The sequence below is a fragment of the Ciona intestinalis genome, chromosome 7, assembly GCF_000224145.3.
Source record: "Ciona intestinalis chromosome 7, KH, whole genome shotgun sequence".
NCBI lineage: Eukaryota > Metazoa > Chordata > Ascidiacea > Phlebobranchia > Cionidae > Ciona > Ciona intestinalis.
The window spans coordinates 2,617,034-2,642,500 of NC_020172.2; the positions used below are offsets into that span (position 1 = coordinate 2,617,034).

The following is a 25,467-nucleotide window of genomic DNA, read 5'->3' on the forward strand; positions in this document are numbered from 1 at the left end:
CGCTAAATAACAAAATGCAATCTTACTACAATAAGTAATAGAAATAAAAAACAAGTTTTAAACAATATTTTTAGATGAAATAACTTTTGGCTTAAACTCATAGAAAGAGTTTTGTTACCACTTAATAAGAAACATTTATTCCAGCATTTATTTTCGCTGTAACTTATGCAAAAATAAATATATAAAAAAAAACACATTTTCTGCGTTAAATAAACTGGAAAATGATTATTTTCCTACTTTTAGTCTTACAACAAAAAATCTGGTTAAAAAAGACAAGAAAACATTTTTGAGATAACAGAAATATGTACAGAAGAAACAAAATGGTAGAATAGAAGTCTTGCATATTTGTACAGAATAAAATACCTACATACTGTATAGATATATAAGTGAACAACAAAAACACGCTCAAAATTAAAAAGTTTTAACTTGCAATAACTTTCTGACTAAAAGATATTGAAGCAGAAAATATTTAAACATGGTGTCTGTTTTTTTGGTTAATTGTATTGCACTAAATTGATTAAAAAACTTTTTTAATATGTGATGATAATTTATTAGGGTTTAGGTGACAGTTCTAGGCACCAATCTTTTATAAATGCAGAGAAAGCGGGGTGATTTTTAGACACACAATCTTTTGAAACAAATTTCACATATTTAGTTGTAATGTGTAAATTTGACATATAGGGGTGACCTGGATACCCAGCCAGCCCAGGTTTGGTGCCTATGGTGACAGGCTACAGCCTGAACTGGCTAACTTCAAAATAAAATAAGAACTGAATGAGCACTTTTAAATGATACATTTTAGTGCAATGCTGGTTTGATTTAAAAGCAGTGGTAATTGTTAAAGTTTCTTAATTAAAAATAAACAAAATTTTAAACGTGTTTAATTTTAACATTTCATTCATATATATAGAACACTTTAATTTTTATGTATTAAATATAAAAAAAAGCAATAATATAAATTACATTGCGTTTTTTACTAGAGCACTTTTTTGGGGACTTGATTAAAAAAACAACAATAATCTAATTTTTAGCATTTTTTCAGTCTAGTTTTTCTTCTACCCAGCCGGTTGTAGTTTTGCTTTCAATAAATTGCGCAATCAGGGATTTAACAGTTTGGTTTGGAAAAAGATTTCTGTTTACCAAAGCCTTGTTTGTCATGGGACTAAGCTTGCTGCCTTTTGCAAACCATTTCTCAATAGAGGCGCGCTCATATGTGAAACCATCTGGGGATTTAAAAGTTTTAGGTGAAAACAATGGTAAAAATAGTAGTAGTAATATGTAAAAGCATTGATGAATGATTAATTAATCATAGAAAATGCACACAAAAATGAATTTATGATAAGTTTTAGTATCTAAGAGTTAAAAAGAACTGAGAATGGAGTTAAAATATATAGTTTAAAATCACAGTCTTGAAATCAGTTTTACTGAAAAAGCTAGATTTTTTGCCCTTTTTTGATTGTTACAAACACTCCTTTAGGAGTTGCGACGATACAGTTATATAATTCTGTAAATATGCTTTGTTCACCAAAGGATATATCTAATTGGGATAATAAAAAAAAACAAAATATGGACCATCATACCTCAACCTACTATATATAATTGTAGAAAAAATCTTATTTATAAGATATTACCTGCAGCTAAAACAGGGTCTGTCATTATTTCCCTTGATATCGGACAAAGGTATTCATCTGGTGCTGTCTCTGAAAAAGAAATGTTTTCAAAATTACGTTCTTGCATAATAAAATCAAAACTAAAATCAAAAAAGGCACATAACTCTAGTACATTTGATTAAACAAGTAACTTTTCTCAATACTGAAATGAATGGTCTAACTCTAACCTGAAACCTATGTTTCCAAGCACGCATCACTATAGGACCTCACCCATATAGAATTAGCCAAACAATTACTTTGTCAGTACATTATTTATCATATTTTAAAAAATATATAAATGAAACCAAACTTTTACATTCCTCTACTAACCATCAGCTTCACTTCTTCTAAGGTTGGTAACTTGAACAGGACTCCCATATGTTATGTTCTGCCATTCTCCTTCTTTTGCTGCAAAGTTAAGAACATGTTATACAGAAAAGAAGTCCGACACTGTAGTACTGTGATTATTGTGCCTGCCTGTAACCAAGGGGTATATGTGTCTTTTTCGGTGGAACGCGGCATTTGCTTCAATGCAGGGGTCACTAATGGGTTGTCCAAATTATCAGCCATACTTAAAAAAAATCTCTTATAAAATATTTTCCAAAAAATATTCACCCACAAAATAACATACTAGGTAACTCGTAAGCTGGCACGAGGTGTATGGTAGGTAATACCTTTATTATAACAAATTTCCCGGCCGCATCGGGATAAAGCAAGTTACATTTGTTCAACCAAAAAATACTTTTCTAGTAAATCAAAAACAAAGTTACCAATCTTTGCTGGTCTATTTGCTGGTACTCTTTGACCTGGAGGTATCAGGTGAACTTTCTTCCATTCATATTCATCATTGCCATCTGTATTGGTAAAATAACTGTTTTATTGATTTTTACACATAACATTAAAGGAACATACGAGTATTCAGAAACAGTGGTCACTAAATGTGTTGTAGCACCCTGTGTGAAAAAATAGTGGACAAACTCTTTCCTAAATCCAGGTATAAAACTAAGTACTTGATGCTAATATATAGGTTTTACATGTTAAGTGCCTTGCACAAAGACACCTACAGTTATCAGTGTCGAGCATTGGACCTGGTATCCTTCAATTACGATACAAGCGCTTAACAAGTGAGACATTGCAATGGGCCAATCCAGACCCAAATCCTAGAAACCATTAACCATATAGAATAGAAAACCAAGTGAGCCCAGCACCAAACATAACCAACCTTACCTCCACTTTCTTTTGCGTTTGGTTTCATAAACTGGTTGATCACAGATGGAGCAATCGCTTGTAAAGACTGAGGAAGAGCCCCAACCAACGCAGAGAGGTCAAGCTCCTCTTGTTGGGCTCTCTTGCCTCCTTGAAGAGCTTTTATCGCTCTTATAATCTTGTTTCTGTGTCCCAGAGGAGCTGTGATAAAAAAAATATGGTTTTGTGATGTTTTTTTTTTAAAACATCTAAATATATTTGGTTTCGGTGTACAATTTTTCCATTTTTAATTTTTTTCTTTTTTTTTGCTTACAAATTAAGATACAGTTAAAAATAAACAGGTTTTACAATTAAAAAAAAAACAAAAAAAAAAAACAGTGTACCCAGAGGAGAGGAGCAAATTAAGATACAGTTAAAAATAAACAGGTTTTACAATTGAAAAAACAAACAAAAAAAACAGTGTGTCCCAGAGGAGCTGTGATAAAAAAATATGGTTTTGTGATGTTTTTTTTTAAAACATCTAAATATATTTGGTTTCGGTGTACAATATTTTTCCATTTTTAATTTTTTCTTTTTTTTTGCTTACAAATTAAGATACAGTTAAAAATAAACAGGTTTTACAATTAAAAAAAAAAACAAAAAAAAAACAGTGTACTCTTCTTATTAGAATGAAACATATTAAAACAATTTTAATACTTTTTAGCAAAACTGAATAACCTTAAAATTACTCACTTATTCCCAATTCCTTTTGCAAAATTTCTGAAGTTAAACTTTCGAGCTCCGCACCATCGATATCATTATTTTTAAACGCTTCCACATATTGTTCAAGTTTCATCTCATTGGTCAACCACTCCCCAACCTCGTCACATGACCAGTTTTGAAATGAAATGTTTGCAGCTGCTGTAATAGAGGCAGTTGTTAACAAGTTTAAAAGGAAAAAGTGCCCAAAAAATAACAGTCGTTATAACGCGGATGTTCATACAGCTTGTGTTTTTCAATATTTTTTCATGCAATTCATTACTGACTACTGGGTTGAAGCAACTGCCGAAAAGTGTCTTGCCCAAGAACAGACACCACCACAATGATAGCAGCGACGAGCCTTGAACCCATCTTGGGTTAGAGGCAGACACACTAAGCACTATGCCACAGCGCCAAGGTAATATAAATTGCTTAAACAAACCTGCAGCAGATGGTGGGGTTGCAGAATCAGTTTGTCCTTTGAGTAAACCAAGCACATCGGCCTATTGAGTGAGGGAAAAATACAAATTTATGTTTAATTTCCAATTCAAAGGCATTTTTTGACCTACCGAGACAGCAGCTCGATTGGGAGAAACACAACTGTTTGATGTTGTCTCGCCCTGTATTTTCCATACAGTGGTAACTTTATCATAACCAGTGGTAGCTAAGTATTTGCCGTCTCTTGAATAAGATACTGATGTTACAATGGTGGAATGACCGTCAAGAACCATTTCTGTTTCACCAGATATCTAAAGTTGAATTATTGATAAATGTGGAATTTAAATACAGTTGTGGATGTGTCTGTTTTGATGATAAAGTAGGGTGGGGAAATATGGGACACCTTCAGCACAAAATATACAAAATTCCAATCATGTTTTAAACAAATAACAACAGACTGTGGGAGTTGTCAGGATACTGTTTTAAAATTCTTCGAGTATTCTTTGTTTACTATCACATGGGACGAAAAAACAGAATGAAAATGTGTCCCATTTCCGCCCACCCTACCATATATTATTGCTTGCGTTGCATATGTGTTAGGGTTGGGGTAAGTTGGTCTATATTTTCATTCATTTATACCACCCCATTTGGTAGAAAACAAAGAACAGTTAAAAAGTTATATACCGGTATCTGCACAAGTATAAAAAAAAACGTTGGTAATTGTTAAAACAAGACTAGGAAATAATAGGATATTATGTGCTAAAGGTATCCATCTTACCCCACCCCACTATATATGAATTTCCCAATAGGGGTAAATCCGTGAATGTAAACAGTTTATGCTAATAGAGACATTTGTTCCACACAGTTCTAAAATATGTATTACGTTTTAAACCACACATGCATGTACTATTTATTAATTCATAACAAAAAAATAGGAGAAAAATAGGTAGTCGAAAATGTACGAGTCTGTAACACAGCAAAAAAAAACACTTTTTTCTGCTGCATGAGAAAACTCAATTATGATATAAAACAAATCATTTCACAGTGGTGCTAAATGCTACACCATGTTTAATACAGTGTGATTTTAATTTGTTTTTTGTTTGGACAATGTTCGAACGCTTTGCAAATTTACACCATTGAAATTGGTCCAATGCTGTTATTGCTGTTCTGTGCTGTTCCTGCCCTAAAGAAAACTGCAGCAGAGTGTCTAAACTGCGCAATTCCGCAAAACAGGTTGAAAAAGATTGTTCTTCTATATTTACCCAAACTGTCAAAGACGGGACAGTAGATTTTTTAAAAGAAGTTTATATTTTTTGGAGAACATCGCTCAGCAAAGCTGTGGTTTACGCTGAGCTGCCTCTATATCTCCAATGATATTAGGTGTTAATAGAAACCACCACAAAGTAACATATATGGTAACTCGTAAGCTGACATGAGGTGTATGAAACAGAACACTTTTGGCTGTGTTGTTGTTTTCCGGCCACGTGGGATAAAGTAAGTTACATTCATTCATTCTAGTTTTAGCAAATTTTTTTTAATAGTAATACATGTATCCCACTAAAGTTGAAAAAAAACAATATATTCTTACCGATGCCCATATGCGAACCGTTTTATCAAATGAAACCGAAGCAATATTGCTGCCATCCAGGGAAAAGTCGCACGAGTTAACCGGCCCACCATGCCCTGAGAGTGTTTGAAATAACTGAAGACTTCTTGCTGGAGAAACAATATGCACATCAAGGTCTATTAGAGGTGACTGATTTTGTTATTATTCTATTCCATGTTGGGGATGTCCTACAGCGAGGCATTTCAGGGGTCCCAAGATATAGGAAGAGTTGGTACATTGGGGTTTCACTTGGCTACTTTTTTTGTATTAGTTAACATGGACTTAAAACCAAAACCAACTGACGTATAAAGCTACATTTTGCCTTAATGATCTTATAATATATAGGCAGTAAACCTTTTTTTAGGTTATTTAAAACCTGTTCTAGTTTAAAACCTGCTCATGAGTGCTAGAATATAGGCCAGGAGTGGCCTATTACCCCAACACCAGGGGTGCTACTCCATGGACCTCCAACCAGGTTTTTAAGCTAGCCACTTCCCCAAAGGTACGCGAGGGCTTTAACAGTAATATATTGGAGATCTTCACATGCTAATGCCTTTACATGCAATTCTGGCATAAATCCCTAACCCACACAATAGAACCTCACCTTACCCATATAGACTATTCCTTATAAAAATTCAACTGATAAACTAACAGTAAATAATAATGCTTCTTAAGCAACTTACAAGCATAGTTGAAAATCCACATCTTTACGTTGTTATCTTGCCCCGAAGATGCAACTAGATAACTTCGATCTGGATTGTCAACTTGAAAAGCAAGAAAAGTTTACAAGTTTAATAATACAAACAATTTATGTAAAGGATACAAATATCGATGTAAATGAATAGTTTAAAAACATGCAGTTTATACAATGTATTAAACCAGCATTTAATCTATTGTTTTAAAAATGCTTATGCAAATGGAAATACCATGTTCCTAGGTATTTTATAAATAGGTGTCATATTTTGGAATTTTAACAAAATCCTGGGTGCCATTGTTAAAATGCAGTTACACTTATATTCATAAAACACAGGAAACTTCATTGTTAATGTGGTGAATGTATTATACTTAGGCTCTGCTGATTGTAGACACCTGACAACATAAAAGCTATTTTAGGCTTAAAACTGGGGTGCTAAACAGATAATATCGGAATCACACCTGTTCCAAGACAGGAACACCTAACGTTATGTGTATGCCCTTAGATATTCATAAAATACAAAAAAAAAACTATTCTGTCACTTCTGCTACCAGGCATAATGTAAAAATATTCTAGTGGCTCATCTGGTATAAAACAACGTTTTTTTTTACTTTTTTTAAATTTTAGATGTCACTCAAAAAATATTTACAAACTGTTTGTGTTGAATTTGTTCATACGATAAAAACTCACGTGATTGATGAAAAGTTGGTGAAAATACGATGCACGTGACACCACATGATGAGATGCCTTCATCATGTGCTTGTGTGAGTGATATAGGTTGCTATGGTGACAAAAATATAAACTTTTTTGGTGAAATAATCTTAACATTACAGTTTCTTAAATTTTATCATTTGCTACTTAAAATACTTCTAGTTTTTTAGATGAATTTTTTAGATAGGCCACTAAGTTCAATTTTAGAAATCAATTTTATTATTAATTGTTTAAGTAGTTACGAAAGAAAAAATGTGCGAAAATTTCAGGTTTCATGAGAATACAAGTTGCAGACTTACAAAAATTCTGTTTTGCTGCATATTCCACATTCTAATATCACCGAGTGCGGAACCAGTAAGAAGAAAATGATCACAAGGCGTGAAAGCAGCTGCATATACGTTGCCCTCAGGATGGCCAGCTTTAATTCTGATAGAAACGAAATACATATAAAAATACTTTTAATTCGAGTTAATTATATAAAGCAATTATGTTAAGAGCGTTTGTATAAAAGTACTTTTAAAAAAATAGAACAAAATTGGAATCTAGTTTGCCCCATAGCTGTATTTATATTTTAATGGCAATTGTAATGTTAATGCAGTTTTGCTTCTGACTTTTGGCTGATTTAGCACACAATATTTGCAATTAAATCAACAAAATAAAATAAAGTAGGTAGAATGTTTAAAACTGGAAACTTTGAGTCTTGTTCAAGATATACCTGACTTGTTTTTTACTGTTTATATCCCACAATGCAATTGAACCATCAGCAGATCCAGTAACGAGTAGATTCGATTGGCTGGAAAAAGCGCACACTTGCGCTGTGTTTACGTCTGAATGTCGAAACACTGCCACAACCTAAAACATAAGTACAGTTGTAAGGTTAGGGGTAACATGTCACTCATAAAGTGCCCGTACAAACAAGCAAAGTCAAATCCCATTTTCCACATTAATCAATGACTTTTTTTGTTTGACAACTATGAGCGTAACTGCATTTTAAAATACTAAAAAAACATGATGCATTTTAACAGAAATTCTACTTCAATCCATATGGGTGGGTAACTATGGCAGAGCTCGCCAAGGGTCCTGGGATTTAGGACTAAGTTGGAACACACAAAATGAATTACAGGAAGTTCAAATTAATTATTGATTAATTTAAGTGCAGGTTTCTGTAAGGAAAAATTGATGTTTTTAGAACAAGTTCTTCGCGTGTAGGGTGTACTAGTTTACACTCTTTTAAATACTTTAACATATATCAAAAAATTAACAGCTTGACGTTTTGGATTTTTGTTAAATCTGTGGTAAAATTCTTAAAAGGTAATTACTCTTATTTGCCCATGGTTGTTAAAAATTGGAAACTTTATTGATTAATGTGGAGAATAGCAGTATATATACTTATTTTGGCATTTTTTTGTTTGTATAGGCCTAAACACATAACAGCAAGTAAAACAAATTTAAAGGTGTAAAACCATGGTACTAAAACGCATGATCTTATTTCAACTCTCAGTTAAAAAAATTGGGGTTACATATCACCCCAGCCACCCTTAATGTTACGCCTATGGTTTAAAATCTACCATATATATAGCTTACCTGGTAGTCTGTTTCACTCAGCTGAAACAGATGTGCTTTCCCATCTGAGCACGCACTTGCCAGTAGAGAACCTGATTTATCAAACTTTACAAAATTCACCCCATATTTAAAGATTTTTATCGGCGAGTATGGCAACTCAGTGAATGTTGTTGCTGAATAAACTCTTAATGTTTTGTCACCTGTTTAATAATGGAATGTTCGTTACGATTCGTTAGCATACTTGCATTAAAATGATAAAACATCATTAGGTCACAATAATACGGTTTAGCAGTGATTTAATAAACCCAACAGAAAAGTTTATATTTCACCAAAGTACCGGGCAAATGATATTAACTCTATTATATATATACACATATACATAGAAATATATGTGTATTTTTGCAAATAATAGGAATGGGTTAATATTACTAATATCTATTTTTAAATCCCAATACAGCATAGTTACCAGAGAAAACTACACACTGTGAAGTAATGACAGAATAAAACTTACCAGAGCAAGTCACAAAATATTGTGTGGAAAAAGTGCACGAGTTAACTTCCTTGGTGTGACCACCAAGTCTACAGATGGACAACATTGAAACGTCAGATCCTAACAATATCTTTTAATACTAAAATCTATAATAAGAAAGCATATAAACACGACTTTAATTTAATTAAAACAAAACACAGTTTTGCAACAAACAAAGAATGCAAAAAGTCAAACAAGAAGCAACCACACAACTAAGTTCGTAAAACAAATAGTGTTCTCCTGAATTTTACTCCTACGTCGCCACTGAACGTAACGTTACTGCAAATAAATGACTGGACTATTCGTTTTTATCTTCTAAAGTTCTAACCTTACCAAGAAAAAACTAAAAAGAAGTTACAATGTTTTGTTGCTGGGGGATTCCCCCGAGTTCTAGATTGGTCACGTGAGAATAAAAATAAAACTTTTTTACCTTTGAAAACTGGTTAAAGAAAGTATATGCTGTTAAGGTTTACCGTAAATCTGAAATTTTACTTTCTAACTCTCTGAAATATACAGTGTAATGTTCCGCTACGATTATTTTTGCTACAGCACTTTACCGCCTACTACCGGTTAGAATTTTATAGTTCGCGTAAGTCTTAACTCTCCTTACACAATGACAAAGAGACGTGTTCATGATTAACCAAGTGCTCTGTTTGAAAATGAACTTTTACCCGACCAAAATAAACGCTCATACAAATACTAAATGTATTGTGTTTTGTTTTATTTATCATCGAAATACACATGTTGCTGAAATAACAGAAATATTGAAATCATCAAACAGATATGCCCAATGGCATTTGTTGTCGGTTCATAAACAATAGCACGAAACATCTTGGCGTTATATGACGATAGTACACTCTTTAACGATACGGACAATTTGTATTAGCATCGGAAACTGCAGGCACTGACTCAGCGGCGAAATATCCGGTAATGGAGGGACTCCCATGAACTCGAGGTACAGCAGTGCACCAAAACGGTTTTATCAGCCGTATCAGCTAGCTATTATCAGCCGATCTCGCCTTCCGACGCCGATGTTAGATAAAATAAGTGAAAAAATGTGTACTAAATTTGTGTAACAAAAAAGGCAACGAATACAAAATAAAAATTACAGCTTCCGAAACTTTTTTAAGCCGGATCGTAGTTTTATGGGTCCCGCATAAAATTTGATCCGGCCTTCTGCGCAGGTAGTAGTGTTGACGCGCAAGCGTAATATCGTTGATGCGCGTGCGCAATGGCACCCGGAACAAATTTTACACGACACCGAATCGAAGGAACCGCAAACGTGTAAGCGAGAACGCCAACAGTATGACGTCAATACTTTTTCGTGCCTTTTTTCGTTTTCCATCGGCGTATTTATTGCATGTGTAATTGTTCGCTGGTTTGAGGAACGTTGATTAAGTAAAGCTAGAATTAAGGAACAAAATATTGTTGGCTTTGGCAAGTGCTAAATACTGTTTACATTTGAATAAGATCGCAGAAAGTCTATTTGAATAAGGTGTCGTAGCCATAAACGTAGTTATGTAAACCTAAAACGTAGCCACAGGATTACTTCGGTATTACAAATTGTTTGTACAAGCATTTAAATACACTACCGCTAGTATTAAAGTAAAATCAAAGAAACAGAAAACGAGTTGCACTATTATCGTTTGCAACCAGTCATGCAGAACGCTATAGCTCACTGAATATTCGTTCAAAGCATGGGAGACGAAATTCGCTGACTCGTCCATACACCTTATTGCCGGAACTGCAGACCATTGTAAATACGAATTAACTGCCCACTTTGTAAGCTAGCCAATACATTAAAGACGTATGTATGTATATTATGTCAGCAAAAATGCTATAGATTTCGTGAAAAATCTATTGAAAGTGTTTTCTAAGGTTGACATAAGCTACACTAGTGTCTATTTTGAATTCAACAAAAACAGTTTTTTATTTCTTATAGGTCCAGCTGAATGTATGGTTAGGTAAATGTTTTTATATAGGTTTAATATTTCTTGCTGAACTAAAGTCAAAAGACGTCTGCCACACAAATGGAATCTGTTAAAGAGGTACAGACCAATTTTTTGGACTAAAATCGATTTTCTGCAGTATCGTACTACCATTGGGTTTCACAGCTACGCTTTTTAAATGACTTTTTCACATACGTTTTATACATAGAATGTTTTTGTTGTTGATTCCTTTATCTTTGTTGTTTTGAAAATTATATTTTCGATATCGTATCCGAAGAGATAAGTAAAGAAAAAGTAATTAAATCATATTACATAAAATTATACAGGTTTTACATTACGTCAGCTATGATAGATACAACGTTAATTGCATGCTATGGCGTAACACATTACCCAGGTCGACGGTTGCAAACATTCGTAGGTCAACAACGCGGTGAAAAACACATAATAATATTTGCTTATCAAATACTTCATAAACAGTATCCAGTAACTAGGGCATTTAATAAATGTGTAATAAGCCTATCCTCCCATAAAACATTTGTAAAACTGTAAATCCTATATATTTGTAGTACTGTGGGGTAAGATGGAACACCTTTAGCAAATAATATCCAAATATTCTTACCGTTTTATCTTCACGCGGTGGCGCAACGACAGTGGTTATAACACGGGTGTTTTGTTTCATACACATCGTGCCCGCTGACGATTTACCACATGTGTAACTTCGTGGGTGATGATTCTTTTACATGGCTCACAAATTACACAACCCATTAGTGACCACTGAGAGTTACAAACCCCACCAATATAGTAGCAGCACCGAGCCTCCAACTCATAACCCCTGGATAGGCTGGATTAGAAGCAGGCGTGCTAATTTGCCACGGCGCCGTACAGAATGTTAGTATATATATATATCTTATATAGGTGAATGAATCCGCGACGATCGGATGCTACGTTAAAGCAAGATACGTCTTGGCACTTATGGGATTCCTGGGAATGGTTAACGTTCATTGTATGCGACTCAACTTGAGTGTTGCTATCGTAGCTATGGTAAACTATACGTCAAGTTCGATGGGGGATAATACGACGATTAATAGCTGCCAGAATCAAACGTTGGCAACACTGAATAGTTCAACATATCAACAGGTACTTATGTTTGTTTTACTAACTCGAATAAAATAAAATTTACCTAAACCTTTTCTGACAAGTCGTAATCATTTTTAACATAAAAATATATATAGTAGGGTGGGGGAAGATGGGACACCTTTTCGTTTAGTTTTCTCTTTCCATTTGGTAGTAAACAAAGAACATTCAATGAATTATAAAACCGTATCCTCACGACTTCCACAGACCGTTATTAATTCTTTAAAACACGATCAGGCTATTTGGATATTATGTATTAAAGGTGTCCCATCTTCCCCCACCCTACTATAGTATGGGAAGATGGGACATCTATTCACATTATTTTCTCGTCCCATTTGGTAGTGAATAAAGAACATTCAAAGACTTATAAAACCGTATCCATACGACTTTCATAGACCGTTGTTAAATGTTTAAAACGCGATCAGGATATTTAGAGATTAATATGTGCTAAAGGCTTCCCATCTTCCCCCACAGTATATATATACGATTATTGTATATCCATCTGGAAAGAGACATGTTCTCGTAACTATAATACTTTTTAATTTTAATCTTAAAGACCGACGTGTTTCGATGTTATTTTTAGATTAACTTTATCAGGGTATACCGTCAAGTGACTTGTCCCAAGACACATACGTCCATGACTAAATTATCAAAAGGTTTTACCTTTGCAACTACAGTACAAATAAAGACCATGTTCTTACCTCTCAGACGGGACAATTCACATGGAACCCAGAGCAACAAGGCTTACTTCTAGGCAGCTACTTCTACGGTTACGTGCTCAGTAATATACCAGGCGCATGGCTTTCTAAGAAGTTTGGTTTTCGCCTGCTGGTAGCAATACAGATCATATTGGGTTCTATCGTTACTTTTTTATCCCCCATTGCAGCGAAAACAAGCTTTGAATTATTTTTTGTTCCACGTGTGTTGCTTGGGATGTGCCAGGTATGTCACTATTTAAAATATTTAGAACGAAACATTTCAAGACTACGTTAAGAACATATTGGTAGACTTTAACATTTGTTGAGGTCTATGCGGTAGCCCCATGGTGTCGGGGTAAGGTGCCAACTTTAGCGTTACCTTCAGGTCACAGAATGCCACTATGTAAGCATTACGGCACTTTACACAAACTGTCTGCGGTCAAAACAACGCTAAGAAAGTGGTTGACTTTAATATGAGTTGAAGTATATGCGGGGGCCCCATGGTATGTCGGGCAAAGGGCCAACTTTAGCGTAAACCCTTAAAACACACGGATATTTCACGCTGTAGAAACTAACCACGTACAATGGAATAGAAGAGACTGCTGACTAACTGTCCTGAACTGCGCGAGTGCTGGGCAATGTAACGCTACCAATATAGACATAACTAAAGATACGTATATATGTATTACTAATGTCCCCAATATAAGCGTTGCGGTTTTAACAATTTTCTTTCTTCATATTTTCCAGGGCGGGGTTGCACCTTCCCTGGTAATGGCTTGGGGCACATGGGCGCCACCAAGCGAGCGGAGTTTATTGATATCAATCCCATTGTCGGGGTCCGCTGCTGGGGCGGTAATCTCTTTTCCGCTAGCTGGCGTTATAGCTCAGTATTGGGGGTGGGAGGCCGTGTTTTATGTTACAGGTGAATTCAAAGCCCAATAATGGCAACAGTTATACTCCATATGGTTAAAGTCAAGCCGACGTCGTGGTAAAGTAGTTACCGCGCCTCGTAAACGGACACGAGGTATATGAAACATAACACCCCTGTTATAATGATTGTTCTTGGCCACAGATGAGAGAGGCCACTCGTAAAGAGTTTACGAGTGGCCTCTCTCATCGTCTGTGCCTTGACCCACCACACGAGGACAAACAAGTTAAATTCATTCCACGACAAGGCGCGCCATGGGACTCGGCATTAAAGTCTATGTTAAAGTTTTTTTTTGCCAGCGGATTCGCGCCGACTTTTGGGCTATTTTTCAGATTTAATATAATAGGGTGGGGAAAGTTGGGACACAATTTCATTATATTTTCTCGTCCCATTTAGTAGTAAACAAAGAAAATTCAAAGGATTATAAAACCGAATCCTCATGGCTCCCACGGACCGTTGTTCATTATTTAAAACCAAATCAGGATATTTGAATATTTCGTGGTAACGGTGTCCCGTCTTCTCCCACCCTACTATACTAGTATTGTTTAAAAAAAACTGTTTGGGGATTTTCTTCCGTAATAGCAAAATCGCGCGGATACAATTTTTAAGTATTTTTCTAACCTGGTATAGGTATAAAAACCCATATATTATTTAAAGGTGGGGTAGCTATGATATGGTGTATAGTGTGGCTCTCTCTCATTCATAACACACCAATGCAACACCCGCGGATCTCTGATGAAGAACGAAGTTTTATCGCTGCTAGCATTGGTGCGGACCCACCAGGGGAAAAAGTAATCAGTGCGTTTCTTTGAACGTTTGCTTAAAATAACTTGTTTTGTATCACAATTTTATCCTTATATAGATTGTTGGGCTTTTGGTAATATAGTTGGATAGAGCAAGATGGGACACCTTTAGTACATAATATAGTAGGTTGGGGGAAGATGGGACACCTTTTCATTTTGTTTTCTCTTTCCATTTGGTAGTTACCAAAGCACATTCAAAGAATTATGAAACCGCATCCTTACGACTTCCACAGACCGTTGTTAATTCTCTAAAACACGATTAGGCTATTTGGAAATTATGTGTTAAAGGTGTCCCATCTTCCCCCACCCTACTATATATCTAAATATCCTGATCGTTTTTTAAACAGTTAACAACGGTCTATGAGAGTACTGAGGATATGATTTGTTTACTACCAAATGCGAGGATAAAATAGAATGAAAGGTGTCCCATCTTTCCCCATCCTTGTATAAAAAAAGTACATTGTACGAAATTATTTATCAAGGCGTTTTAACCGTTAACTATAAATCCAAGTAATTTTGTATTGGTGTGAATTTTGAGAATCCGTTAGTGACTAGCACCGTGTTCAAGCAATTACGTTAAGTGCCTTGCTAACAGACAGTACATAGATCGCCGCACTATTACGAGCCACGCAGTCATTAGCTAAAAATTGGCTGTTTTTACTATAATTCTAAAAAAAATAACACTCGTAAAGTTACGTACATGACTCGTAAGTGAGTTCTGTATGAAACAGAACACACGTGCTATAACGAGTATTGTTGCTTTACCAAGAAAGGATAAATAAGTTACATTCATTAATTGCATCAAAATCCAACAATATTTTCAATCGCAGAAACAGAAGACCCGTACGCCTTGGGGTTCTATGCTGACATCGTTGCCGGTTCATAGTATTTTTATAAGTCACTTTGCGTCAAATTGGAGCGTATACACATTATTTACGATGTTGCCAACGTATATGTCCACCATGCTAAACTTCAACGTTACGGCGGTAAGACCATAGTATACACTTCAGTATACTATGGTAAGACAGAGAATGGTTGATTTTTTATTAACAAGTTAATTTCATATGCTTAACTTTAAATATATCGAGCGGTTCTAAACCGCAGCAAAAATAGAGATATTTATATAGTAGTCTGATGGGAGGAGTTGGGATACCTTTGGGGGAGGATGTATACTACCAAAGTGGGACGCGAATATAGAATTAAACGGGGTCCCATCTCTCTCACCCTACTATACAATTACCTACAGAGCGGTATGGTGTCTTCAGTCCCCTTCATTCTTCAATGGGTATTCACTGTTGCGAGCGGGTACATTTCTGACGTCATTATCCGTCGACGTATAAGGTCCGTCGTCTTCGTGCGAAAAATGAATACAGCCATTGGATTATTTATTCCGGCATTCTTCGTAGTGCTTGCTGGTTACGTAGGCTGTGACGTGATCGCTGTCGTCATATTTTTCTCCTTATCGGTTGCTTTTGGCGCCTTTGCAGGTACTATGTTGCGTCTGGTTTAATCTTTGGAGTTATGTAGACTACTTTTTTTCGTGGTATGACAAATTTAACATACCATGTATTGGTAGGTATACGAACTTGTACGCCAACATACAGTAGGGTAGGGGGAGATGAAACACCTTTATGTGTTATTTTTGTCCTATTTGGTAGCACATAAAGAACATTCTAATAACTATAAAACTGTACCCTCCCTGCTCCCATATACTGTTGTTAATCGTTTAAAACACAATAAAAATATTTAAATATTTTGTGCTAAGGGTGCCCCATCCTCCCCCGCCCTACTATATGTAGTAACTTGTAAGTGGGCACGTGGTGTAAAACCGAACACCCGTGTAATAACGACTGACGTTATTGTCTTGTGAGGGCAAATCAGTAACATTTTAAACGATCAGCCACAAAGTTACATAGTGGGAAATCAGAAGCAGGCACGAGTTGTATAATAATATAACAACCGAGGTATACGCGGCTACCATTGTGGGTGTGTCCTTGAGCAAGACACTTAACGGCAATTGCTCCAACCCAGTGGTCACTAATGGGTTGTCCAAATTATCAGCCATACATACTAAAAAAAATCCCCCCCAAAAATAATCACCCACAAAGTAACATACATGGTAACTCGTAAGCTGCACGAGGTGTGATAACGACTGTCGTTTTCCAGCCACGCGAGGATAAGGTAAGTTACATTCATATGACTACGGTGTCACGCAACGGTAACCCATATAATCTACACACTCTTACAGGATTTGTTTTACGCAGTTCCTGGTTGCAAGGCAAACGCTAGCGACGTTTCGCCCAAATACGGAGGCATTGTGTTTGGGATTTCGAATACCATTGCTAACATGGCTGGTTTCCTTGGCCCCCAAGTTGCAGGCATTTTGTTGCAACAAGGCGTAAGTAGTATGGTGTGATGAAATTCTGTTTCTCAAAAGACGTTGCTTTTAAACTGTGTTTAATAGCTCCTTTTATTGGCGCATTAGTTTTTAAAATGTTTCACCCTTTTCAAAAAATTGTATGGTAGGATAGGGGAAGACGGGACAGATTGTTTAGATATGATTTGCTAAATTTGTCCCTTCTTGCCCACCCTATTTATATACAGGAATAATAATAGGTTATTCTTTCTAGGTTTACCTTTATGAATTTAAAAGTATGTCTAAAAATTAACATACGCTTTACCAAACATAGCATACTGTATCAGTTCTCTCTAAAAAAAAACAACATTATTATCCAGAACAACTTGTCACAATGGCAATCTATCTTTTGGATATCTGCATGTATAAACACAGCCGGTGCTTTCATATACCTTGTTTTTGCGACTGCTGACGAGCAAAGTTGGTCCAAAGGAAAAGCCATTTCTACCCCATTAGACGGTAGATATTAAACACAATGTATTAAAACGCTCATATAACTTTAATATTACTACAGATTCAAAAGAAGAACTGAACAAATGATAAAGCAGTGTGAAAAACAAGCACTCACTCCTACCACATCTAAACTTCTGGGATTAATTCTGCTCTTACAATACAGTTTCTGATAATAAAAAGCTCACAGTAACGCCTATCTATATTGTTTCTAATCAGAAAATAAAGAGTAAAAACAGAAAATATGTAAGAAATAAAAAGGGGCTAGTTCTAGTTTCTGTTCTGACAGTGACCCTTCACTTCACACTGTGCCATGAAATCGCATCCTTGTACTGTAACCTCTCCCGACTCTTGGCTTGGTAAACCAGGAATATATTACTACCATCATCGGCTTAATGCTCTTATCAATACATAGAGTGCAAAATAGCCCAACCAGCCACATGGTTGTTTAAAACCTAGAAAATTAATGCAAAACATGAATTCATACTTTCTTCGACAATATATATATAAACAAGCAATGGTCAATACAATTTATCAAATTACAGTACAATTTATGAAGGTAGTACAATTTATCAAACTTGGGAATAAATGTTTCAAGCAAGTTACTAATCAACATAGCTACTGTAATTGAAAAGACAAATGAAAGGTATTAACGCACATAAACTATGGCCCAAAACTATATAAGAATGATATCTTATTTTACGAAATCAAGAACACTCATACATTTAATTAAACTGACCTGAGGCACGGTTTGTGAAAGTGAGGATAAGTTCTTCAATTGGAGTTGTCGTACCAACAAAGGAAGGTGTAACAACAAGGCGTCCATGACGGTTTAACCCTTTAACCACAACGTCTGTGCTTTCACCTGAGGTATCCCTCCCAACAACGATTACTCTGACACCTACATTACTTGTCTGTTCACAATATGAATTCTAGGCACATAAAAGAACAGTAATCGAAGCTTAAACACATGTAACTTATTAATCCTTGTGTAAAAACGACAGTCGTTGTAATACAGGTGTTCTGTTTCGTACACCTTATACGAGTTATGTGTAACTTTGCGCGTAAGCGTAATAGCTTCTAATTTTTTCCTATAGCCCTATATACTTTCTTCCTATACATTTTCAGCCCTATGTATTTTTTTAACCTGCACTTAATTCTGTAATCTAAAATAACAACCTTCCTCTTGCTGAGTCTTTGCAGCAACCTCACTAAATTTTTCTGTACTAACGTCTGCATCTGTCACTAATATCAAAACCCTTTTTGTATTTTCCCTGCCCACTGCCTTTATGTAGGAGGCACCCCGGGCAATGGCGCTCTCAACCGTCGGACACCCAAACTTGCTCGATGTGTTTTTGAGAGCCTCGATCACTTGCTCAATTGAATATTCAGCAAGATCAAGCTCAACCTGGTGAAATATTGGTAAAAGTTATTAACAAATGAAACTTTTTTTTTATCGTGGGGTAAACAACAACAGTCGCTATTATATAGCAGAGTGGGAGGTTGGGCAATGTGGGGAAAAATTATTAAAAGTTCATCTTCAATGATAAACAAAAAAATATAGATTATTCGACAGTATTTTTACGAGTGTAAGTGTGTGCCTAAGCCAATTACTGAAATTAATCAATAACAATTGGTCTTAAACTACGGGAATATATGTGCAAAGGTGTCCCAATTTCCCTAGTCTACTAAAAGCTAAAGTTTGCAAAATATTGTTAGTACACCATGCTGGTCAAATCAACCACTCAGGATTTGCAAAATTTCAAAAACTTTAAATTTTACCACAACAGCTTTAAAATGTAGACACGGCAAGATTTCTTACAAAAGTTACTCTAGACATTCACTAAACTTTGGTAAAACAAATTTTTATTCTTTTGTGCTATACTTATTATTTCTTTCCGCCATGTTAATTTAATATGACCACTATTATTGTAGTTAAAGAGATAAATAAAATATTAAATTACGTAATTTTTACAGTTTCACATATTTTACATTAAATATTCTAATCAACAAGCTAAGGCATTGTATAAGCAAGTCTCTATTTCTTTACCTTTAATTTCTTGTCTACATATGATGATAAACAGTCGAACGTTGGTTTTCCATTCACTTGTATAAGACCAGCATGTGCTATGCCTTGATCTATGGAGCCATCAAATCTATTGAGCAGATTTTCTACCGCTGTAATTGTTTCTTTAAACTTTTCCTCTTGCATATATTCGCTGCTGTCTACCGCAACAACAATATCCAAGGCACAAGGTGTGATGGGGCATTCTGTGTGAAAAATGAACGTAGCTTGTATTATCCTAACATTCCAGAGCAAAGACAGTTGTTCTGTGTAAAAACTGCGTAAGATATGTAAAAAACTTCGAAATAACAGTCTGGTAAGGGGTAAGAGACATAAACAAACAAAAGTGATAAACTGGTCATCTTGGACAAAAGTTGCTTGCAAATTTGGATGGAAAAGTTTAGTATATAAAATATGGGATTACAGCTGTTTACACCAGCAAATGCTTTTATTAAATATATATTCAGAAAAAAATGTCATTCAGAAAAATTGTCTTTTTACACAACATATAAATAAGTAGCTAATGAATAAATAAATGTAACTTTCTTTAGTCTCGCATGGCGAAAGAATGTCAGTCGTTATAACACGAGTGGTCTGTTTCATACACCCAGTGCCAGTTTGCGAGTTATCCAGTCTGTTACTTTGTGAGTTAATTATTTTGTATGACTGACAATTTAGACAAACTAATTAGTCTTACCCAAGTACACATATGCCCACAACAGTAGCAGCGACGAGCCTTGAACCCAAAACCTATAGGTTAGAGATAGAAACTTAATCTAATCTAAGCTAAAATACTCACTGACACACGTTGGAGGCTTTTTGTTCCACGCTGCCCCGCCTTCTTGCAGAGGGGTGCTACATCTTAACTTGTGGCTTCCACTTAACAGAAAACCCTCAGTGCATTTATAAGTACATACAGCGTTGAATTGATTTCCATCTGGACATTGTAGCTCACCGTTCTCGATTTTTTGCAGTGCAGGAAGGCAAAGAAGATCTGTATATTAATATAAACCTATTATAATAATGTATACTGTATTAATAAAGTTCTGTTTAAGGAAGTATATCAGGATTGTCTTTTGTATAATATACTTCTTTAAATGAGGGGGATGTTGGTGCTATATTTCGTCTTTCTGTTTTAACTATTTTTCAATCTTTGCTACCATAATCGAAGAGATAAAGTTATTATTATAATAGCAAAACATAATATAACTTTTACTTATTTCTCTAAAAAGTAGCGAAAATTGAATTAATTTAGCCAACGAATAGAAAGTTGCTAAAAATACTCAATGGGTAAAAACTACTTGTTGTTGGGTATGAAAAACAGACATTACTCCAACCCAGTGGTCATTAATGGGTTTTAAAACTGGGTGTTAGGGTAATAGGCAAACCTTGACCTAAATCTGTCACCCACATAGAATATACATAAAGTTGTTGACATAAAGTATCACCTGTCGCACAAGTGGCTGAAGCTTCACTCCATTCCCCACTTTGTAGTTTTCCACATTCTACCTGTGTAGGACCTTCACGAAAGTAATACTCATCACAGTGAAACACACACACCGAACCTGGTTTCACACCATCTGAACAGTTCATGCCACCAAACTTTACTGGCTCTAGTTCATAGCAGAGGGCAACTAAAACACAAAGCGAAATATGTTATGTAGATACAGAAAATACCTGGGTAGAACACCATTGTGGGTGTGTTTGAGTTATACACATTCTGACATTCGTAATTGCTTTAACCAAGTAGTCATATTGAGTAGAAAAAAATACTTATATTAGAGTAGGTTAGGGTTAGGAAGTTTGGACATATTAAAAAAACAACATTTTTTAGAAAAAATGAATGAATGTAATTTACTTTATCCTTGCGTGGCCAGAAAACGACAGTCATTATCACACCACACGGGTTTAACACCTCGTGCCAGCTTACGAGTTACCATGTATGTTACTTTGTAGGTGATTATTTTTTTTGGATTTTTACATTTATTTTATGTATGGCTGATAATTTGGACAACCCATTAGTGACCACTGGGTTGAAGCAATTGCTGTTAAGTGTCTGTCTTGCCCAAGGACATATTTGCCCACAATGGTAACAGCGTCGAGCCATAAACCCATTACCTCTGGGTTACAGGCAGGCGCGCTAACCAATATGGCACAGCGCGGGACCATCTCCAACAAAGTTACATAATAAAACAAGGGATAGAGGTTTTTGTTGTTGTATAGCTTAGAGGATATGAGTCCAATTCTGCTACTATTTAAACATATTAAAAGATAACCAACAAAGTTAGATAGTGGTGTAAGCAGATACAGGGTGTAGGAAATACAAAACCCGTGTCATAATGACTGTCATTGCCTGCTATGCAAGGATAAAATAGTTTCATTTTATTAATTTTTAAGGGGCTTAAAAGTAGCGAGCGCAAACAGATAACTAAATAAAATATTTTACAAAAAAACTGCAAAACACAAGAATTCAAAATATACAGTCTGAACCATTTTAACTGAATGATGAAATATAATAAATTCTTCCTTTTAAACTAAGTCGATTTTTTTTGTAAATTCTTCCACAGTTTGCTGCCACAATCCTACCTTCACAAGTAGGCTGCGGTCGTGACCACTTTTCTGGATCGTCCCCCTTTCTTTCAAGACATCGTAAAACCCTCGCCCCTTTCAGTTTAAAGCCAAGATCGCATTCAAACACACACGCAGTGCCTGAACCACGTAGGTATCGACATGAGTGCTTCCCATTTGCAAAGTCAGTGAAAGTTTTTGGACAACCAGTTCCTGTAAAGAAGAAAAAAATTTTTAAAAGCTAGAGATTACTAATACTAATAAATTACTTTTTAATATATATTGTATTTATTAAGATGTGACTGATGATATTACAAAGCCATATTTTGGATAATTCATATAGAACCACTGGGTTGAAGCAATTTCCGGTAACTGTCTTGCCCAACGACACAAACGCTTATACCAGTAGAAGCATCTAGCCTCGAACCTGTATCCTCTGGGCATGAGGCAAGCGCGATGACCACTATTTTAGGGCAAGGGACAATACAATCGTTTGTGCTGATACACTATTAGGATTTTAACTTGATTAAACATAAATGACTCGCTTGTCCGCTAGGTGTAGCGACCACGCTTATTTTCCTTCCAACTAAATGTGAATACATTTTTAAACTGCAAGCGTGTTTTAACAACTGTACTTTTGTCGCTATATCCTATCTTTTCGCTAAAAAAATTTAAAGTTAATATTATTATAATCCAGTGGTTCAAAAACACTGAATCAAAGTCATAACATATCTGTCCAGCATACCTGCACAATCCAAACTTCTCAATGTATCACTGATAGGAATATATTTGTCCGATAACTTCTCCGTATCACTGACCCAGAATGCAGTGTTTGCGGATCCAGTTAAAGTTTTTACCATTTCCATTGTTGTGGAGCCAGTTCCAAGAGCAAAAATTCGTATACCTGGAGAAAAACGGTTTAAAATCATTTTCAAGGTTGTAACTAAACAGCTTGAATAAATGACTCTGTTTGTCTCTTCAATCACAGTAACAAAAATTGTAGTGGTATATATTGGGAAGAAAACCAGGAGTAATGGTATAATGACAGTAGTTACTTATATTAACATGCTAATAAATAAAACAAAAGAACAACTGCATTCAATAAAATGTATAACTTTTACATTCATGGTTGTTATATTTGGGATAAGTGTTTTACCTTTAGCATGTTTTTAAATCACTGTGATTTCGCTGCTAATTTCTTTCTCTTTATTGTTAATTAATTTTTCACATAAATAAATTTTTTATCTGTTCGAAAACAATAGCTAAGCTTATGTTAGTTATAGCACAAAGAGTACGNNAAANACAGCAAAGCAACAGTTGTTAAAACATGCTATGAATAAAAAGTGTGGAAAAGAGTGCCTAAAAGCCCAGGTGTTGCAATGAATCCACCCACAAAGAGATAAGTAAAATAATGTAATGTTATGCACCTCCGTCCCTTATGTCTTTGGCTACATCAAAAGCTGAAGATATGTCCCTGCACTCATATGGAGTAGAACTGGAATAGCAAGCGTCTGCCCATGTGTTGTAAGTGCAGCAGTAGCTTCAGTTAGAGGGGTGGAGTAGTAGGCGCAAGAGTCAGGTTTTTGAATTTGTTTGAGCATTTTAAAGAGGGTGGAGGTGTTATGTCTTCCAAATGGTATCTTAGTCTGTTAAAAGATAAAAAAATGTACAAAGTTACATAACGGCCATATGAGGTTACTTTTGCAAAATTTAAAACAAAAAAACTCGCAAAATTTATATTCTATTACTAAGTTACATGTGTGGTCACTTAAAAGTGGGCACGAGGTTCATGAAACAAAACATCCGTGGTCATTTTCAGTGAAACCAGTTATAAGGTTAACAATCAATGTAAAACTTAACAACAACAATGACTTTTATTTGTCTCTTCGAATACAGTTGCGAAGATTTAGAAATATTTTAAATACAATGACGAAACAACAATTTTTAAAACACGTACAGTTAAAACGTATTTACATAATTGGAAGAAATTATGAACATAAAATCAACTTACATTATAACTTGACACTTTGTCATTAAGGTTACAGGAGTCAGTTTTTGCACCAGATGTGGCCACACTCCATCTCATTTGCTTTTTTACAAAATGTTCTCTAAAAACCAGCGCCATTTGTTCAAGAAGTTTTACAGCGTCAGTGAACTGAGCTTCAGTAAATGAACCATCTATGACTGTGATCACATCAAACAAAGCAGCTTCACATACTGTAAATATGTAGAGAAAGAAGAATGTAACTTGCTTTATCCTGGTGTGAAAACGTGTGTTCTGTTTCATACACTATTACGGGCTACCACGTATATAACTTTGTGAGAAACGGTTTAGCAAGAGTTTTATAGACAAAAAGTAGAGCATGAAAGTAATTGCACAATACAAAATGTAACTGACTAGAAGTTGTAGTTGCCACAATTTAGATATAAGCATTCCATTTAGTTTTCAATATTCTATTAAAAAAAAATCCGAAAAGCCTACTTAAAACTTCACAGAAAAAAGAAAATGAAAATTACTTACATTTCACTTTGCTTCCTGGGAAAAGACAAGGAACATGCAAAAATAAAAGGTGGTTCATATAAAATATTTCAGCACTAAAGAAAAAGTAAAAATATAATCTTATAGTGAGCTTTAAAATGTAAAAGTTATACTAGTTGTATGTTGTGTGAAACAGTTTAACATAATCTTAAAGTTGTTTAAAAATAGAAAAAAGCATCATAGCCATAAGATTAAGGCTACCTGGAACGTCATTACATGTTTTAGCACCCACTTTTAATAGCTTAAAATTGGTTCAGTTCCTAAACAAAAAAGTATATTGAATTCAATAAATTAACTAAATTATTTAATGAGGATGGCCATGTTTGACAACAACAATGTAACTACATTTCAAAAGTGCCCCTCCTGATTTTACAAAAAAAAAATTAAAAATATGGTCTCATTCTATGCTACGAGAAACGTTTATAAAATTTTTAGTGTGGTAAAAACCAAAAATTGTCACCTCCAGCTTCGCATGCATCCTTGTGGAACCATGCAGCACCGTCGTCATTTACAGCTTCACGACAGAAAAACTTCTCCTGCGAGGTTCCGTCTTCGCATTTTAAATCACATGTTGAATCAATTTTGTTGAGGTTTGTGCAGGTGAGACCTGTCTTGAAAAGCTCCGATAGCAAGGGATGGCAACGTACGCTTTCTCTGTCTGTTGCATTTAATTAAAATTTTATAAATCCAACATCTTTTTTTAATTTTTAAAGAGTTGTTAAAAGTATTTTTTTATAAAGGTATCGTTTAAAGTAATTGTTTAATTTTTTTGTCTTATAACAG

At 35.1% G+C, this 25,467-nt stretch overlaps 3 protein-coding genes across 4 annotated transcripts; 1 reads left to right on the forward strand and 2 right to left on the reverse strand.

Annotated features, from left to right (window-relative positions):
- Window positions 1–503: 503 nt before the first annotated feature.
- Window positions 504–9,410, reverse strand: LOC100182055 (WD repeat, SAM and U-box domain-containing protein 1). Of its 2 annotated transcripts, none has more exons than XM_018812693.2 (15): window positions 9,117–9,410; window positions 8,627–8,805; window positions 7,758–7,894; window positions 7,342–7,468; window positions 7,022–7,112; window positions 6,321–6,401; window positions 5,620–5,747; window positions 4,163–4,342; window positions 4,036–4,096; window positions 3,588–3,752; window positions 2,877–3,056; window positions 2,420–2,503; window positions 1,980–2,057; window positions 1,632–1,700; window positions 504–1,223 (listed from the first exon to the last, which is right to left on the reverse strand). In XM_018812693.2, exons 1-15 carry the CDS (start codon window positions 9,199–9,201, stop codon window positions 1,039–1,041), a joined length of 1,830 nt encoding a protein of 609 aa, XP_018668238.1. In that variant the 5' UTR covers window positions 9,202–9,410; the 3' UTR covers window positions 504–1,038. The 2 variants fall into 2 exon arrangements, with proteins under 2 accessions (XP_018668238.1, XP_002130425.1); XM_002130389.4 differs by having other exon boundaries at window positions 3,588–3,755; window positions 9,117–9,408.
- Window positions 9,411–11,081: 1,671 nt separating this feature from the next.
- LOC100180476 (sialin-like) lies at window positions 11,082–17,705 on the forward strand. Its single transcript, XM_002124239.5, has 10 exons — window positions 11,082–11,182; window positions 11,999–12,220; window positions 12,926–13,159; window positions 13,663–13,837; window positions 14,501–14,634; window positions 15,477–15,632; window positions 15,893–16,133; window positions 16,911–17,044; window positions 17,383–17,521; window positions 17,577–17,705. The coding sequence occupies exons 1-10, from the start codon at window positions 11,165–11,167 to the stop codon at window positions 17,600–17,602; spliced, it is 1,479 nt and encodes a 492-aa protein (XP_002124275.3). The 5' UTR covers window positions 11,082–11,164; the 3' UTR covers window positions 17,603–17,705.
- A 66-nt stretch (window positions 17,706–17,771) lies between these two features.
- Window positions 17,772–25,360, reverse strand: LOC108949641. The gene is made up of 12 exons (XM_018812702.2): window positions 25,145–25,360; window positions 24,667–24,681; window positions 24,157–24,362; window positions 23,573–23,791; window positions 22,891–23,049; window positions 22,164–22,358; window positions 21,026–21,211; window positions 20,377–20,571; window positions 19,563–19,783; window positions 18,692–18,920; window positions 18,252–18,413; window positions 17,772–17,967 (listed from the first exon to the last, which is right to left on the reverse strand). Exons 5-12 carry the CDS (start codon window positions 23,009–23,011, stop codon window positions 17,897–17,899), a joined length of 1,380 nt encoding a protein of 459 aa, XP_018668247.1. The 5' UTR covers window positions 23,012–23,049; window positions 23,573–23,791; window positions 24,157–24,362; window positions 24,667–24,681; window positions 25,145–25,360; the 3' UTR covers window positions 17,772–17,896.
- Between the last annotated feature and the right edge of the window lie 107 nt (window positions 25,361–25,467).

Coding starts and splice junctions, on each gene's coding strand:
- LOC100180476 (XM_002124239.5), top strand. Junction 14,635..15,476: donor CGGACCCACCAGGGGAAAAA/GTAATCAGTGCG, acceptor TTTCAATCGCAG/AAACAGAAGACCCGTACGCC. Junction 17,045..17,382: donor GCATTTTGTTGCAACAAGGC/GTAAGTAGTATG, acceptor ATTATTATCCAG/AACAACTTGTCACAATGGCA.
- LOC100182055 (XM_002130389.4), bottom strand. CDS start 9,201: ATGTTGTCCATCTGTAGACTTGGTGGTCACACCAAGGAAGTTAACTCG. Junction 7,113..7,341: donor TGCAGCAAAACAGAATTTTT/GTAAGTCTGCAA, acceptor TTGTCACCATAG/CAACCTATATCACTCACACA. Junction 6,402..7,021: donor ACCAACTTTTCATCAATCAC/GTGAGTTTTTAT, acceptor TTGCTTTTCAAG/TTGACAATCCAGATCGAAGT.
- LOC108949641 (XM_018812702.2), bottom strand. CDS start 23,011: ATGGAAATGGTAAAAACTTTAACTGGATCCGCAAACACTGCATTCTGG. Junction 22,359..22,890: donor GAGAAGTTTGGATTGTGCAG/GTATGCTGGACA, acceptor TCTTCTTTACAG/GAACTGGTTGTCCAAAAACT. Junction 21,212..22,163: donor ACCGCAGCCTACTTGTGAAG/GTAGGATTGTGG, acceptor TTTGTGTTTTAG/TTGCCCTCTGCTATGAACTA.